This window comes from Dromiciops gliroides, chromosome 4, assembly GCF_019393635.1.
Source record: "Dromiciops gliroides isolate mDroGli1 chromosome 4, mDroGli1.pri, whole genome shotgun sequence".
Classification (NCBI taxonomy): Eukaryota; Metazoa; Chordata; class Mammalia; order Microbiotheria; family Microbiotheriidae; genus Dromiciops; species Dromiciops gliroides.
Window position 1 is genome coordinate 467,601,229 of NC_057864.1, and position 17,224 is coordinate 467,618,452.

The following is a 17,224-nucleotide window of genomic DNA, read 5'->3' on the forward strand; positions in this document are numbered from 1 at the left end:
AGTGAGGCAGTGGGGGTTAAGTGACTTGCCCAGGGTCACACAGCCAGTAAGTGTTAAATGTCTGAGGCCGGATTTGAACCCAGGTACTCCTGACTCCAGGGCCGGTGCTTTATCCACTGCGCCACCTAGCTGTCCCTTATCCTGGCATTGTTAAGCTGTAGTACTAGTAGTTTGGGACCATTGGGTCAAATGATGTGAAGAGCTTGATGGTTCTTGTACATTGATATATTGTTTTCCAGATTGTTCCGTTTTATACCCACCTCCCCCAGTAGAATGGACCTATTTTCCCATAGGACTGGCAACACTGAGCTTTAACTGTTTGATTCTCTTTGCTGACGTAATGGGTATAATGTGTCTGACTTTTTGGATAGTGTGAATGGTTTTTCAAGCAATTATTGATAATCAGTGTTGACCCTACTTAGCCATTGGGGATGGATCTTGATCTTACAAATTTTCATCAGCTTGTAGATTTTGGATGGCTAATTTTTATCAGAATGTTCATAGCCCCAAAATGCCCTACTGTTTTTCTTTCCTTTTTCTTCCATTACAAACATTAGATGGCCGTGGCATAGGGGGGGATCATTTCTTTCATGGTTGCATAACTTTGCCCTGTGATACCAACTTTAGAGCCCTGACAGGAGAGGCAGAAACTATTAGTACTATAAACCTATGTGATTCAGAAACCCCAGGTGGATGTGTTTCCTGCATTTGGCACTAACATGTAGAATTTATGTTGTAGTTCAGTGTGAAGAAGGCCAACATTAAAATCCTGAAGAATTTTGACGAAGCAATAATTGTAGATGCTGCAAGTTTGGATCCCGAATCTTTATATCAGCGGACATACGCAGGGTAAAGTGAGCTAATGACAGATTTTTGGTACTGTCGTGGGTTTACATCCACTTTATACCTTTTCAATTTTCTTAATATTGAGGAATCTCAAATGTACAGATTTTACTTTCTGGTAACATCATGTATTAGAACAGGTCTTTCATAATCAGTGATCCAGATGTATAGGGTTTTTTTAAAAGGTGAAATGCCAGTATGCACACTCTAGGTTGGAGAACTCAAACCTGCCACATCATTCTTCTCTGCTTAGGAAATTGGTTGCGTAATTTTATCCTTAAAGAACAGATATCATTTAGACACTACTAGAGTCCCCCATAACATGGCCCTGTGTTAGACTTATTCAGTTTTTTTTCTTTTGTGAAATAACATTCACAGGTCTGAATGTGAATCCACTGTAGTCTGTAACCTCTAAGGAAGAAGTTAACCTCCCTACTAACGATTGCCACCATCCTGCATAGCATTAAAAAAGAGATTCTTTTGTGGTTAGTTTCAGTTATGTCAGATGAGTGGAATTATTTGGAAGAATGAAAATCCTTAAAGATTACACAGAATGGAACAAAATCTTTTACTGACTTGATTGATAGGAAGTTTCCCCATCTTGCCCAAGCTAGAAGGGCAGAAACCACTTATGGGCCTAATCTCATTGCCCATTAGCATGCGTGTTTGTCCTGTTCCTTCTCGGACGTGGGTGGGTTCACTTCTCCCAAGGTAACCTGGTGGCCCCCCCCACTCAGGCAGCTTAGCCACTGCTGCTCCAAGTGACCCAGCAGCTGTCTCTAAGAGAAGGGGTTACAGGTGTTCACCACCATAGCTAGCCTTTCCTTGGTTTTAAATGGACAGCACATGGGCAGTAAGAATTGATGATGGATTAAGTCAAATGAAAGAACTTAGGAACTTTAAGTATGTCCATTTTTATAAACTCTCAGGTACTTTTTTAGTTCTTTATAATAATCATTTAGTAAATAGTATCCCTGGAGTCCAAAAGAATTAATACTTTGCCAGAGATGTGACTTGGGGTTTTGAGGGATAAGTTCACTTACCTATAGCTTCATTTCCACATGTTTTGTTGTATAAAATATAGCCTTAGACAGAGTGAGGTTTTGGTGTTCCTTAGCTGTAAAATAATGGAGTCAAAATATAGGGATTTCTTTCTTTCTTTTCTTTTTTTTTTTTTTTGGATGAGGCAATTGGGGTTAAGTGACTTGCCCAGGGTCACACAGCTAGTAAGTGTCAAGTGTCTGAGGCTGGATTTGAACTCAGGTCCTCCTGAATCCAGGGCCAGCGCTTTATCCACTGTGCCCACCTAGCTGCCCCAAGAAGCCCACTTTCAATAATATAAGGCTGCTCCAAGTGGGCCACAAAGTAGTTGCCATTTTTCTAAACAATTGTGTAGAGATGAGTAATGATAAAATTTTCTTCATGAAGATTAAAGCTAGGGGCAGCTAGATGGCACAGTGGATAGAGCACCGGCCCTGGATTCAGGAGTACCTGAGTTCAAATCTGACCTCAGACACTTAATACTTACTAGCTGTGTGACCCTGGGCAAGTCACTTAACCCCAATTGCCTCACTAAAAAAAAAAAAAAGATTAAAGCTGATTCTTGCAGTTTGTCATTTCCTTTTTCTCTTCCCTTCAGGAAGATGACCTTTGGGAGAGTCAGTGACCTGGGGCAGTTCATCCGAGAATCTGAACCTGAGCCTGATGTCAAGAAATCCAGAGGTTTGTTGTGGTGTTTACACTTAAAACTGAGTCTTCCTTTGTATTGCTTACAATGACAGTTGTTAAAGTAACTTCAGGTCCAAAGACTAGAGTTGATTTTATGAAGTAAATTCCTCTTTCTGTATTCAACACGTGCCTGTCATGTACTTCACAAAACTGGCTATTGGGCCATTAAGTTATACACTTAAAAGGGGCATAATTAGTCTTCAACTTTTGTGCAGATAATGTTCCTAAAAAACAATGCTGAAGTAAAAAAACAAAAAAGCCCACAAAATATTGATACATTGAACCTGTGGAGAAATAGGGGTTAGGTTCCTGCACCTACCAGAAACTAATCTTTCCCTAGAAATTTATGAACTAATATACTTTTCTGTATATTCTGTATAATTTTTTTTTTGTTGGGGCAATGAGGGTTAAGTGACTTGCCCAGGGTCACACAGCTAGTAAGTGTGCATCATTCTTTATAACAAAACATTAATTCTGATAATATGGACTTTTCCTAACACATTAACCATGAAATTACTCATGAAATACAGTATACAGAATCAAACTGGTAACATGCAAAATGTTTTTACTCTCTAATAATTCCCTAGAATTCTGTAATCTTTTGTGCTAACATCTCAATTAAACAAACATTGATTCAGATAATATTCACTTTTCATAACACATGAAATCTACAGTACCATAAATATTTTCTTCCTTTTGTGATTATAACAAATCATCAATTTGTTAACACCAAGCTCTTAGTCAATAGCAGCTGTAGATGTTATTTCAGCATGAAGTTTATCTAACACTTTTATTTTCTCACTAAGCTTTATCACTGACTTTGCATGCTTGGGCTTAGACCCCAAAGGACTTTTATATACTTTGGAGGCATAATTGCAATACAAAAGTTGAGTTTTAAAGGCAAACAATGAAAATATGCAACAAATTGCGGGGGGGGGGGGGGAGGCTCTTTACAGTGGTAGGCTGAACAAGACCAGGAAAGCTGGTGGGATACCAACCACGCCACAAACTTGCACACAGCACCTCCATTTTTCTCTGTGCTGAGCATAGTTGCAAATGTGCACAGTTGCTGAGGTGAAAGTGAAAATGAGATTACTAATAAAAGTCATGCAAATTCATGAAGTCTCAAAAGTTAAACATACAGATGTTAAGGATCAACTGTGGTTTTAGGAAAACTAAACATCATTCAGTGCAGTTAACTTTGTAACCCCTGCCTATGGACCAAACTTAATTGAAATCTCCTAAAAAATACTTGAGATACAGGAATATGAAACCTTTATTCAGCCACCATTTTGTTTCAGGATGGCACTCTAAACCAAAGTTGGACTTGAGAGGTGTCTTGAGATGCCCTAATGTACTACCACAATCACATAAAAATATTCATTGATCAATGAACAAATGGGAACTGTCAGTTAAGTTGAAGCTTAGTTGGGTAAATATCACTCTGATTTTATCCAAGAATTGAATGCAGAGTGCTTTTTGCTTCCTACTGTAAGATTTAAAATTGGATATTAGATCATAAATCTCCCCTACTTAACCCTTCCCTTAATTTATCTCCCAGACTAGTAAATGGAAGAAGCTTCTGGTTTTCTAGATAGAGCCTTTATTGTATACAAGGTGTTGTTGATTAGAAGGATAGGAAAATAGAAATACAGTACAAATCGTCTTAAATCTAGGCTTAGTCTATATTCCTTATAAAAACTCACCAATCCGAAAAAGACCACCTTTGGAGAGAGAGAGTCTGTGCCGCGCCGTCAGGAGTCCCGCCAAGCAGGTAAAAAGAAAGCTACTCCTACTCTCCCCAAGCTGTTTTTGGAAGCTTATTTATAGATCTGGAACAGAGGCGGTCCTTATACACTGCTTCAAGGTTATTGGTTGGCATCATCCAAATCCATTGTCTTTGAAGGTGTTCTCAAGTTGAGTTCACAGTCTAGTTTCTGAGAATTACACCTTCTTAAGGGATAACCAGGTATGATCACAATCCAATTAACTTGATATAATCCAATTAACTTGAAGTAGGCTTAATCAGCAGTCAATCACTCTCACTTGATTTAATCAGTCTTGATTAATCTCCAGGTGGGTCTTTGAGTATCTGCTAAATCCCATTATTTTATCACATTCCCCCCTTTGTTTCTTCTAGGAACAGGTGTTCCTTGATGAAACAGTAAAAAATAATTAAGTCTTTGGAAGTCTTTTCTCAGTTCTCTTGTCTTCTTGGAGTGGTAAGATGTCATCAGGAGGAAGCTGGATTCTGGTCTGGAAAGCTGGATTCTTCTTCTTTAACTGAATTGCTGGATTTTTTACTAAACCTTAGCATAGCGTTGTCAATGATCAAATTTAGTACATTCCATTACATTCCCTCCTTTATATAATAGAGAGTTGAGGTAGTTATGCAATCTATAACACTTCTTACCACCATGTGTCTGGATCAAAGCCAAATTTAGTAACGTGTTTATGTCACCTGAAAATGTTATGGAAAGGTTATCATACCACATCTCATGGTTTCGAGACATCCAGTAGGCCATAGGTGGATGGATTCTGACTATGCCATCAGACTTAGTGAAAGAAAAAGAAAACTTTTAGAAGGGAGAGAGGAAGAAACTGGACTGTGTCCAGCAATTGTGGTCTATATAGTTGCCATCATAAGCAAACCATAGACTTACATGTACCTGTCTCTCCTCCTGTTGTACATATATTCTCTACAGGGCCTATATCAAACTCATTGTAAGAGCAGTTAGTCTCTGAGATGATAAGTTTCCATAATTCATAAATCTCATATTAATTTCACCAAAGACAGTATGATGGTAAAAATGCATGTTATGCTGCATAACTGATGATGTACTTGTTATATATACAATAATTCCAAACCATACCCACAATGTACATAGTCACAATGACATGTAAATGATATATGAATGTAAATGACTGATAATATTAGACATTATTACATAATCTTTTAGCAAGTAAACACATTATCTTATACATGAATTCTCTATCTAGTATGACAGTAACAGATACTTAAAGTGATAAACAATTTCATCAAAAAGAAATGAGTCAATATTCAATATGTCCATTGATAAATCAAGCAATAGGTTTTAAACATAATACCATAAACAGACTCATTAAACTCATGGTTCAAAAAAAAAACAAACAAACAAAAAAAAGCAGTTTACCTGCAGAAGGAAAAGCTTGTTAAGGTTAAAGTATTTAAGCAGTCAGAATTTGGGGTATGCCACATTGTTTCAACTGGTTCTCCAATTCTGTGCATGTCAAAGTGGCAGGGGTTTCTGAATTGTCGTTAATTTTTCTAATGCTATCATAATGTTCTTTATGGTAGAAAATGTGGAGTTCTGTAGCATCAGTTTTGTCTGTGCCACTGATTTTCAATAAAGGCTGATTTAATTGATGAACCACAACATTCAGCTGATGCTGCTTAGCAAATGCTACAATTGTATCATTTCCTCCCCACTTTCCAAATTTCTTTAATTCATCAACATATTCTTCAAAAGGGGAGTCATTTACTATAAAAGACTCAAACTCTTGTCTATGGTTAATCATATAAGAAGCAGTTTTAATTAAACAGTCGGATTCCCCTGGTCCGCATATTTCGAGTCAGTAAAAATGGTGGCACTCTTATCTTTAGCTATATTACATCTTAGAAACTGACTTGCATTTCACAGTATTTGGTTTCCACTGATAAATGAAGATTTCAGAAGCCAATGTGCAGCCATTAAGAGGATAATTAGAAACTCTGAGTTGTAACTTGATTGACTGGGTTGCTTTAGATAAATTAATTTATGTGGATTCAGAACTAGAGCAAAGGAAGTTGATTTTTGCAAAGGCTGAAGATTTAGTGTAGTGCTAACCTGTTAAGATGAATAATCACTCAATAAAGTATTTATTAAGCACCACTGTGTGCCTGACACTATACTAGTCAATGAAGATACAAGCAGAGTGACACAATTCCTCCTTAGAGTGCACTCATTCTGATGGTGGAGCTAGCAGGCGTACTTAACTGTGTCAACAACATACATAGAAATGTGTGAACAAAAACATACAAAAACAGGTGGATGAAAGTGAGTTAATACAAGGTATTTTAAGAGGGAAGGCGCTGGGGCAGCTAGATGGCGCAGTGGATAGAGCACCGGCCCTGGATTCAGGAGTACCTGAGTTCAAATCCGACCTCAGACACTTAACACTTACTAGCTGTGTGACCCTGGGCAAGTCACTTAACCCCAATTGCCCCGCAAAAAAAAAAAAAAGAGGGAGGGCACCAGCTAGGCACTTGGAGGTCTAGATACCAAGAATGAAACAGTCCCTGTTTGAAAAATTATATTCTGTTGGGGAAGACAAGTACAGACTTAAGTATAGGCAGAATAAATGCAAAATCATTGACTGTACCATGGCTTGGAGAGAGGGCACTAGTAATGGGGAGAATTTCTTCTCCTTCTTGTAGAAGGTGGGGCTCAGGTTGGATCTTGAAGGAGAAGGAGGATTCAATGAGGTGGGGGTGAAGAAGTATGTACTCTAGATCTTTGGTCCAAGAGGCAGTAGGAAGCCACTGAAGTTGATTGAGTAGGAGAGTCACATGGTTAGATCTGTGCATAAGGAAAATTCCTTTGGCATAGTATAGAGGATAGACTGGTGTTGAAAGACTTAAGCCAATTAAGCAGCTGTTACTTAGGTGAACTAAGTGGGTTGGGGGTTAAGGTAGCTGTGTGAGTGGGGAGAGAGAGGCCAAATGCGAGAGAGGTTGTGAAGTTATGCAGGATTTGGCAGTCAGTGGATATGTGGGGTGAGGAGAATGAGGAGGAAAGGGTAATGCTGAGGTTATGAACCTAGGAGCCTGGAAGGATGCTTGTGCCTTTGACCGAATTGAGGAATTTTAGAAGAGAGATAAGTTGTTTTGTACATAATATCTGGGTGGTGCCTAACTGAAGTTAGGGGAAATGGATCTATTTCTGTCTGTAACTATAGATACCCATATACAAATATATGTCATCTGTACAGAGATGGTAGGTAAATCCATGGGAGCTGATGAGGTTACTGTCTTCGGCTTCACACTTGTTCCTGTACAAGAGAGAGACATCCAGCCTGGTAGAGCTCAGCTCCTTTTTTTAAAAAATAGTCATTACAGCTTTTCATTGAGGACAGCTTAGTGGAGAAACTGAAGGAGTGGTATAAGCGAAATGGGATATGATGTACAAGGGCTTACCTGTTCTAAGCATTGAGGGGCCAGAGAGGATTGAATTTTCTGAAAGAGCTGGATGGTTGGTTGCTCTCTAAGGAGTCAGTTGGCCTAGGGCTGGGTACAGCACTGTACACAGTTCCAGAAGCCTCTCTCCTAGCCGGGTGGGCAAAAGTCATGGTTATGTTACATCTTCTGTCTCTGCAAAAATCAATGTTGAGTTACCAGAAGAAAAAATATTTTGTCAGTGATTGTGTGCTGATTCACTAATCTTAGGAAGAAGTTAAAAAATAAAACCACCCTGTTATGGGCTTTATTTAAAGAGAGGTTCAGGCACTTCATGAATATGTGAAATCGGACCTGAAAAGCTATAATCAACTTTGGGGTTTTGTTGTCTTTCTTTTTTTTAAATAGGATCCATGTTCTCACAAGCCATGAAGAAATGGGTGCAGGGAAATACTGATGAGGTAATTTTTTTTTTTCCAAGTAGGAAATAGATACCTGGTTATAAATATCATTCCCTCTGATTAGGGTGCCATTTCCCATCTACTTTAGCTCCCTTTAAATGAAACTACCAGGATTTCAGCAGTTTTGCCCAGGATGCAATTAGGAGGAGTTGTACCTTTGTGATACCCATTCTCCTTTCTAATTGCTGTATTCAATCTAGCTGAAGATAACTGGGTACCAAGGGTAGCTGTTGATGCTCTGTCACTTACCATATATCTTATTCTACATCTATAAGAAATAGTCTTTCCTACCTGGTGAAGGAAAGCACTAAAACCGAGCTCATTGTTTTGGGGGGGGGCAGTGGGGGAAATGACTTCTTTGACTCCCTAGGGGGTCAGTCTCTGTGGTAACTGAAAATTTGCTTTTAGTCCTCTAAGCAGATTCTGGAGAATGGGGACTCAAAAGGAGCATTTTTTGGTCTTGATCAAGCACCACAAAATTGTTCCTAATGTTCAGTGCTAATTAGTTTTTTCTCAGAAGAAGGGGGCAACATTTTAACCTGCTAGAGCCAGAGTAGCAACCTTAATCCTTAATGGAAAGTGTGCCCAAAACTTGGTCTCAGTAACCAGTCACTGAACTTCTGGACTTTGGGGTTCTCATGTAACCGGGGGCTGGAAGCTTTGTCTCCCTGGACACCTGAGAGAATCACATGAGAGAAGTAAAGGAGCTCTAAGACCAAAGAGTGGACAGCAGTGGGGGCTCTTGAGATAAACAGAGGACATGCACACAAAATGTGCTTCTATTGGAGAATCAGGAAATGTGGGACTGGAGCATTGTGTTAAATACCCTTGAACCAGTTGCTGAATGTTTGTTTTAGGCCCAAGAAGAGATGGCTTGGAAGATAGCAAAGATGATAGTCAATGATGTGATGCAGCAGGCGCAGTATGACTCGCCATTGGAGAAGTCGACCAAGGTAATCACCTGACTTAGGCAAAACTGGTCACTCGCAGCTTGTCACAACAAGGAGGCCTCATTCAGTCCCTTAATCATCTGGCATTTATGAAATACCTACTGTGCGCTGGGCCTCTGTCCTTACGTGGTGTCCATTGGGGCATTAGTTCTCTAGGTCCTCCCTTCCCACTCCCACCTTCCTGTACCACCCCCTGTCAGTGGCCATGCTTTGCTTTCCTCCCATGCTCCATCCATCCCCTTCTTTCCACTCACTGGCCACCATCCTGGTTCACCCCTTTCTGTCCTGGACTCCTCTTTAGAGCTCTCGCTTCTCATCTCTGCCTCTCCTAGTCCCTAATAGAGATGTACTAGTTGCTTAATAATTGTTTTAAATGACATTGAATTGAGTCTAACTGATGGGTGCGGCAAGATATGGTCAAACTTGCATTCACTTTAGGCTCAGATCTCTTTTGTGACTTTGAACAAATCACATCCCATCTCTAGGACCCAGAGAACAGGGTCTTAGACTAGATGATCCTTCCAAGTCTAAGTGGCTGATTCAACAAAGAAGTGGAGTTCAGCAGCAAGCACTTATTAAGCACCGGCTGTGTGCAAGGTGCTCTGTGGGCTCTTGGGAAACAAAGGCAAACACAGAATTGCCCTTGACACTAATGGAACTTATTGTCCTCCTAGGAGAGAAGCAACAAGTGCAGATAAATAATTTAAAAATAAACTAAATACAAAGCCATTTCAGAGGTGAGTACACCTAGTGAGTACTAACAACCAGGGGGGTCAGGAAAGATCTCATGCAGGAGGTGGCTTTCAAGCTGCACCTCCCAGGAAGCTCAGGATTCTCAGAGGCAGAGACAAGGGAGGGGGAGGAGGAGAGCATCCCAGCCTGTGCAGAGACACTGAGGGACAGATAGATCGGTCTCAGCAGGGTACAGTAAGTGGGCCATTGTGACTGGAAGAAAAGTAGTTTGGGAAGAGAAAGTTGAGGACAGGTTTTTGGCGGGTTTTTTGGCAGGGCAATGAGGATTGAGTGACTTGCCCAGGGTCACACAGCTAGTAAGTATGTCAAGTGTCTGAGGCCGGATTTGAACTCAGGTCCTCCGGAATCCAGGGCCGGTGCTTTATCCACTATAGCGCCACCTAGCTGCCCCTGAGGACAGATTTTTAAAGGGCTTTTAACTTCAGACTTGGAGAAGGCAATGGCAGACAACTCCAGTATCTTTGCCAAGAAAACTCCTCCCAAAGGGGGTCATGAAGAGTCAGGCGTGACTGAAACAGCTGAGCAGCAACAGTAACTTCAAAGGCAGGAAGACACCCTTGAAGCTTTTTGAGCAGGGGAAGGACATAGTCAGACCTGTCCTTTAGGAATATTAGTTTAGTGACTGTGGATTCAGAAATGCCACTTACAAGGCTATTGTAGTTTTCCAGCTGGGGGGATAAAGCGGGCACAGGTAAGGAAATCCATCGTGTGGGAGGTGGCACGTGAATGGAGCCTTAAAGAAAACGAGATTCTGGGAGGAAATGCATTCTAGGCATGGGGGGGGGGCGGCAGGGATGGGATGGCGCAGCATCAGCGTAGATGGGATACACACTTGCCCAGTTTTCCTAGAATAGGTCTGGAGAATAGTAAGCCCAAGACTGACTGAATGGTTTGAAGCCAATTTGTAAAAGGCTTTGAATGCCAGGCTGAGCAATTCATATTTTATCCTAGAGGCAGTAGAGCATGAAGCTTCTTGAGCAAAGGAGTGTCATAGACTCGAATTTTAGGAATATGATTTTGTCTGCTGAGTGGAGGATGAATTAGAGAGGGCAGAGGCTGGGGACATAGGGACCAGTTAGGAGGCTATTGCAGTAGACTGGGGTAGTGGTAGTGTGGATGGGTGGGCAGAAAGGGAATGAAGGGCAGAGAGCTGGAAGTAGAATCTATAGGACTTAGCAACTGATTGGATATGGAGAGTGTGTGAAGGGAAAGGAAGAACTGAGGAGGGTTCTGAGATTGTAAAACCTGGGTGAATGGAAGGAATAGGGAATTTAGGAAGAGTTTGGGCTGAAAAATAATGAATTCCGTTAAGTGGGGCCAAGCTAAGAAAATGTAATATAAACCATAAAAGAATAAAAATTTTAAAAGACTACCGATCAGGGGCAGCTAGGTGGCGCAGTGGATAGAGCACCGGCCCTGGAGTCAGGAGTACCTGAGTTCAAATCCGACCTTAGACACTTAACACTAGCTGTGTGACCCTGGGCAAGTCACTTAACCCCAATTGCCCTGCAAAAAAAGAAAAAGACTACATGATCATTAGAAGTCACCCTAGCCAGCAAATATTGACTGTTTTTACCAAACAAAGAGGCATTCTTTAGCAGCTGGGGCCCTACTGGTTTAGAAGACAAGTTCTTTTGCAAAACATCATATAGGAAGAAGATGAAAACTATGAATTCTTTTGCCTCACAAAGTAGCAGGACACTGCATCTGAAATCAGACTCAGCCAGGCCATCCCGAGGAACTTTGTAGATGAAACTAGTAGGAAAACAAATAGATGAGAAATGAAACATCTGTACTTGAGTCTTAGGGACCTGATCTCTTTAGTCCTGCCGGTGGAGCCGCCATGGTTGTAGTCTCTCACATCAGTGCCCCTGACACTGCATTTAACAAGTCATGCTTGCACAAAGGGTAGGATAGAGCACAGCTGCTCTGATGTCCAAGTGTTAGTGCATGCGGCAAGGCGGAAACATGAGAGGCATTCTAGGATGACTTTGTACAGCCAGATCTGTGCGTGACTGAGGGAGATTTGTGGAGAATACAACTATAGATACACACATATTTGCTTCACTTATTATTTTTAGGCTCTGTGACAAACACTGTTCTAAGTGTAGTATATACAAAGATAGAAAATATACTTCTTGCCCTCAAGAGTGTTTAATCTATAGGGGGAGGCAACATGTTCACATCGTGGTGGGGAGGGGCACACTAGTGATTGGGAGGACCAAAAAAAGGAGTTGCCTCCGGGGTCTGCTGAGCATTGATTTATCACTTGAGATCATCTCTCCCTAAGGGCAATGGCTCCTGTCATGGGAAGATACTCCAGTAGAGTCCAAACGAAAGAGTTACTTATTGATTGCAATGTTCTTTAAATGTTCTTATTTGCACATAATACAAAGGTTATAATTTAAATTGCACCAGCACTTCAAAACATTTCAGAGCTTCAGTGAGAATCCATAGTAATAGAATGAGGTTGGACCAACAGCCTACTGCAGAAATTAAGCACATGAAAAATACACCGAGCCCAATGGAAGACAAGCGTCTTCATGTATAATCTATCGAGTTAGTCCATTGACATTCTCAATTCTCCTCTCTCTCTCTCCCTCTCCTCCTACAGAGGTGCCTTAGGATTTATTTCATTTTGGTCTTTGTGATTCTCATGCTTATAGATATTAGGTGCTTGAAAAATACCAGTTGGTTTATATTTTTTTTTAAATGTGTCTGCAAATCAAGAAGCACCATGACATCAGAAGAACTAAAGTCCTAAGGTATACCAGAGGGCAGTGAAAGGCTCTGTAGTGGGTAAACGCTGCTGTGGCCCTGTTCCCAGCAGCACCTGGCAGGCCAAAAGTAGCCTCGGAGACAGTCAGGATTTCTGACTGCAGAATGAGAGGAGGGCCAGTTGTGTGGTGAGAGGAAGATAACAGGCAGGCAGTAGGGAGCCAGAGCTTCCATTGGCACTTCACCTACCTGGGGAGATGAAAAGAACTGGAAGCTGCCAACCCAGCAGGCTCTTTGCCGAGCATAGATTAAAAGACAGGTCAAAAATAGCCCAGGCCAGAAAGAGCGCGAAAGGGACACAGGGGAAGTCACAGATATGTCTAAGGAAAGTCAGCTAAAGGGGTTTAAGGTAACAGTGGCCATCAAGGCCACTTTGACAGTCACCACCCATCTGACCACATGGTGCTCTTTCCTTGTTCCTCAGCCACCTCATGTGGCTGAGGGAATTTGCCTTTTTGCTGAAATCAACTTGTACGCAAGGTCCTCTGATAAGTAAGGACTCTCTGAAAGGAAGACTGTACGCTAACTCTAAGGCAAAGGCTCCCAAGACTCAGGAGCACTGTTCTGGCCAAAGCTGTGAGTGTGTCAGACACCAGAGGAGTCAGAGCGTCAGAGTTGGGTGTGACAAGATCAGCTCTGCTTAGATGCTTAGACCTAAGCTGGTTCCCCTGGGTGATTGATGTAAACAGAGCTAGGAAGACACTGAACCAGAATCTATCCCGATGAATGTGGGGGTTGGGGATCCAGATGTGGCCTCAACCCCATCTCCCTTCGTCACATCGTTAAGCTTTGGGCTAGCACCTGTTTGTGGGCTTTCCTGCATTGAGCCCTCACTTGGGACTGTTTCTGAGCATCTTTAAATGCCAGTGATGATGCTTTCCCCAAGAACGTCCTCTGTTCCATGTGCAGAATGTGCTTTTCCTATCGAGAGCAGTCTTTGTTGAGTTGGTTTCTATCTACACCGCTCTAGCTATTCATGCCACGGTGTGAGAGGGAGATAAATATAGTCATGGGATAAAAATAGAGGCCTACTTTTTGTGGCAACTGCCTTCTAGTATGCTTAATTGGGAGAAATGTAAAGGTCATACAGAAAAGATCGATTTGGAGAGCAGACCTTTTAAAAGAAGATTTGCATGCAGTTTGTCCAAATGTTCATTGTATTTAAATTTAGGATATCTCCATATGTCTTGTCACCTTGCATCTCTCTCTTCAAGCACCAGCCTTCTGTGTTGGTTTGCTTTTTTTTTTTTTTTTTTTTGGTGAGGCAATTGGGTTAAGTGACTTGCCCAGGGTCACTACAGCTAGTGTGAAATGTCTGAGGGCCCGGATTTGAACTCAGGTCCTTCTGAATCCAAGGGCCGGTGCTCTATCCACTGCGCCACCTAGCTGCCCTTGTGTTGGTTTCCTTGTCAAGCTATCTAGTTTACCAGTCAGGGCCCAGCATTGTGTGCAGTGGAAGGAGAACCTGGACAGAGATCAGGAAAGCTTGCTGGACCTAGTCCTGTCAGTCGTGGGTCTATGACCTTGGGCAAGTTTCTCCCTCAGCGGACAAGCAGTTTGAATGGTTTGATTCTTTGAAGTCCATCATCTCTTGAAACCTTGGCTGGCCAGTACTGAGCAGGGCTGGGCTCTGCTTTCTCTTCTGCCCAGCCTTGTTGACAGCAGGGGCTGCTGTATTTGTGGGTTCCCTCAGCATTGAACCACATGATCAGGTAAATACTTAGCAATGAGCATCACCCCTGGTTAAGCTTGACTCGGTCTTTCTGATTTTTTTCCAGCTATGATTCTAGGTGCGAGATCAAGGAAATCTGCTTTTGAAGATAAGTGAACTTTTTTCCTTTGGTTGGATTCTACTTTAACACGGCCGATGAAAACATGCACTGTACTTTGATCACTGATATTGCCATCATTTCCTAAGGAAGAATTGGGAGCCACCCACAGAAATCTGCCTGTCACTGCCTGTGTAGCACGCACAGGGGAGAGCTTTAAAGAGACAGCCGGTGGTCTGTGTGTTGTCGCCAGAAGATTGTGATGGATGGACTTCACAACAAGGAGAAGCCATCTGCGAGAGGTTGTCAGACTCTCGGGAGTAGTCTTGGGCCACTCATGCTGGGAGGCGTGGGGCCGGCTTAGCACCAGCCGGATTGCTGATGTTACTTACGGTAATAATCACACATTCTGAAGGCTGAGTATGAATTACAAACTAAATGTATTTCCTTCCTTTGCAGAAGCATTCATTTTGAAGGAAAGTAACAGGCCATGAGTGAAGTGACTACACTCTCCTTGCCTTTGGTAGAGGTATATAATTTTTGTGTTTTTACTAGCTTCCGAGATGCTAAATATCTTAAAACCAGTGTTTCACTGGTAGAACTCTGTGTTGCTAACACAAGGCCGAAGGTGCAATTAAGAATGCCATGTGTGAGCATCAAAGTCTCCCTGTTCTCCAGTTACTACCACTCCCTGTCCAAAAATACGTGTAGAAGCAGCAACGTATTTAAAAATACCAATTGGCTTATTGATTATACCATAATGACTCACTCCATTCTTTCATCTTGTGCTGGCCTCGAACTAGAAGGTCTGTTCCCGGATAGGACTTTTTTTTTTTTTAAGAAGAAAAATTTTTTTTAATCAATTAATCCTCTTTGGCAGTTGCCCCCACCTCCTGCTTCTGCTGGTAGTTTGGACTTTTGCCACTTGTGACCTTTGTTCTTTTCACTGTCGTTAAGACAATAAGCAGACTCTGCCGTGTTTCTGCTCAGAACCATGAAGCAATTCAGGGCAGCACAGCATTTGGGTTTCACTCCATTATGTTTTTGCTCATGTTTCCTTGTGAGATGTTTCTGTTTTGATGGGGTGGGAAGGGGTGGTTTTTTTGTTTTGTTTTGTTTTTTCCTGTTACTGCTTTTTTGTCAAAGGACTTGGGAAAAAAATCACTTTATAAAGATTATCAATCATCTCCGTTCTTGAGAGTCTTTGAATGAATACAGAATGTTATTCCATTGCAATATTTGATTGTATAGAGACACACTGTGTATTGTCGACAAGAAGAAGAAACAGAAAGGCTGTGTATAGGTTTTTGGTACTATGTACCACCTCTATTACTCTTCCAATGCCCAAGTATTCATGTACCTAAACCATATTCTATTTAATTGTGTTTGATTTAAAATATATATAAATATCCATAAAATATATTAAAAGATGTCTCTGTTTTCTGCTTGGAGGGTCATTTGTGGCCTTTTCAATATATGTGTTAAAACTTGTGAATGTTTTCATTTATTAAAAAAAACCAGACAATAGGATTAGGATGTATGTATAAATATGAGTTGTTATTGACCATGACCTTTGGGTGAGTTCTTGGCCACTCTGCTAGTGATATGTTTAAGCTGGTTTGGTTTGGCAGAGGTTGGGCTTTTTATTTTTAGCCCGCTTCAGATTTCTTTAGTCTTCATAGAAAAACTATATAAAGAACATGGAATCAAATGTGGTTTGGGGTAACTCTCATGCCGCTGCATATTTTGGAATGTTTACTCACACGAGAAGATTCTGGTTATTTCAACTTCTTTTTAAAAAGTTGAGTCTGTCTTTCTTCATACTCATCAGATGTCCATCCACCGGAAGGCTGCCATGTTTCTGCAAGAGCGCCAGAATGGGAGTTTGGGAGTTGGGAAGTTAGGGTTAGGATCTTGTCTCTCCCTTGAACTGGCTGCAGGACCTTAGACAAACCCCTTCACTGCAGAGTCTCTGCCAGCCCATCTGAAAAGTGAGCAGATTAGGCTAACCAGTTCTGGAAATGCCACAGAATTCAAATTTAATGAATGAATGACAGATTATTGAAGAATATATATTCTTGATTGTTTGTGGGAAGAGCTTATGTAGCTTTTATCATAGACATTCAAATGGTTTTAAACGTGTTTGAATTAACTACTAAAAAAAACCCAACTATCCAGATCAGGGGAAAATTTGAATAGGCCATTTTATTTTATTGTGGAGCAAAGAGGGTTAAGTGACTTGCTCAGGGTCACACAGCCTAGTAAGTGTCAAGTGTCTGAGGCCGGGTTTGAACTCAGGTCCTCCTGAATCCAGGGCCAATGCCTTACCCACTGCACCACCCAGCTACCCCACCTTGTTTTATTTTCAAATATATACAGTACCTCAAACCATTGCTCAACAGTGATTCACCTGGGCTCCTGTCAGACCTGCTTTAAGGAATAAAGATAATTTATAACTATCATGTTAATATGTAAATCATCCTGAGCGAATCATGAAATCCTAGCCCAGTAGACCTTGGAGCAATGATTGGAGCTCTTTCCTCCTTAATGGTGGAAGAAATCGAGGCCCAGAAAAGGGCATCAACTTGCCCTAGGCTACACAAGCTCACTTACATAATAACCAGGATTAAAACACTTTGTTTCCTAACTCAATGGAGAGCTCTTTCCTATTTTGCCTTTAAAAATCGTTTGTTCTCTTAAGCAAATGTTCCCTAAAGTGAAGTGCTTTTCGTTTACACTGTTATTTTT

The 17,224-nt window shown here is 41.3% G+C and overlaps 1 protein-coding gene across 1 annotated transcript in view; it reads left to right on the forward strand.

Annotated features, from left to right (window-relative positions):
• AKAP10 (A-kinase anchoring protein 10) overlaps nt 1-16,012 on the forward strand; it is a 59,532-nt gene extending 43,520 nt beyond the window's left edge. Inside the window, 5 exon segments of the mRNA XM_044005310.1 lie at nt 740-849; nt 2,483-2,565; nt 8,174-8,226; nt 9,084-9,179; nt 14,486-16,012. Coding sequence (XP_043861245.1) covers nt 740-849; nt 2,483-2,565; nt 8,174-8,226; nt 9,084-9,179; nt 14,486-14,491 — 348 coding nt within the window. The 3' untranslated portion in view covers nt 14,492-16,012.
• Nucleotides 16,013-17,224: the final 1,212 nt, after the last annotated feature.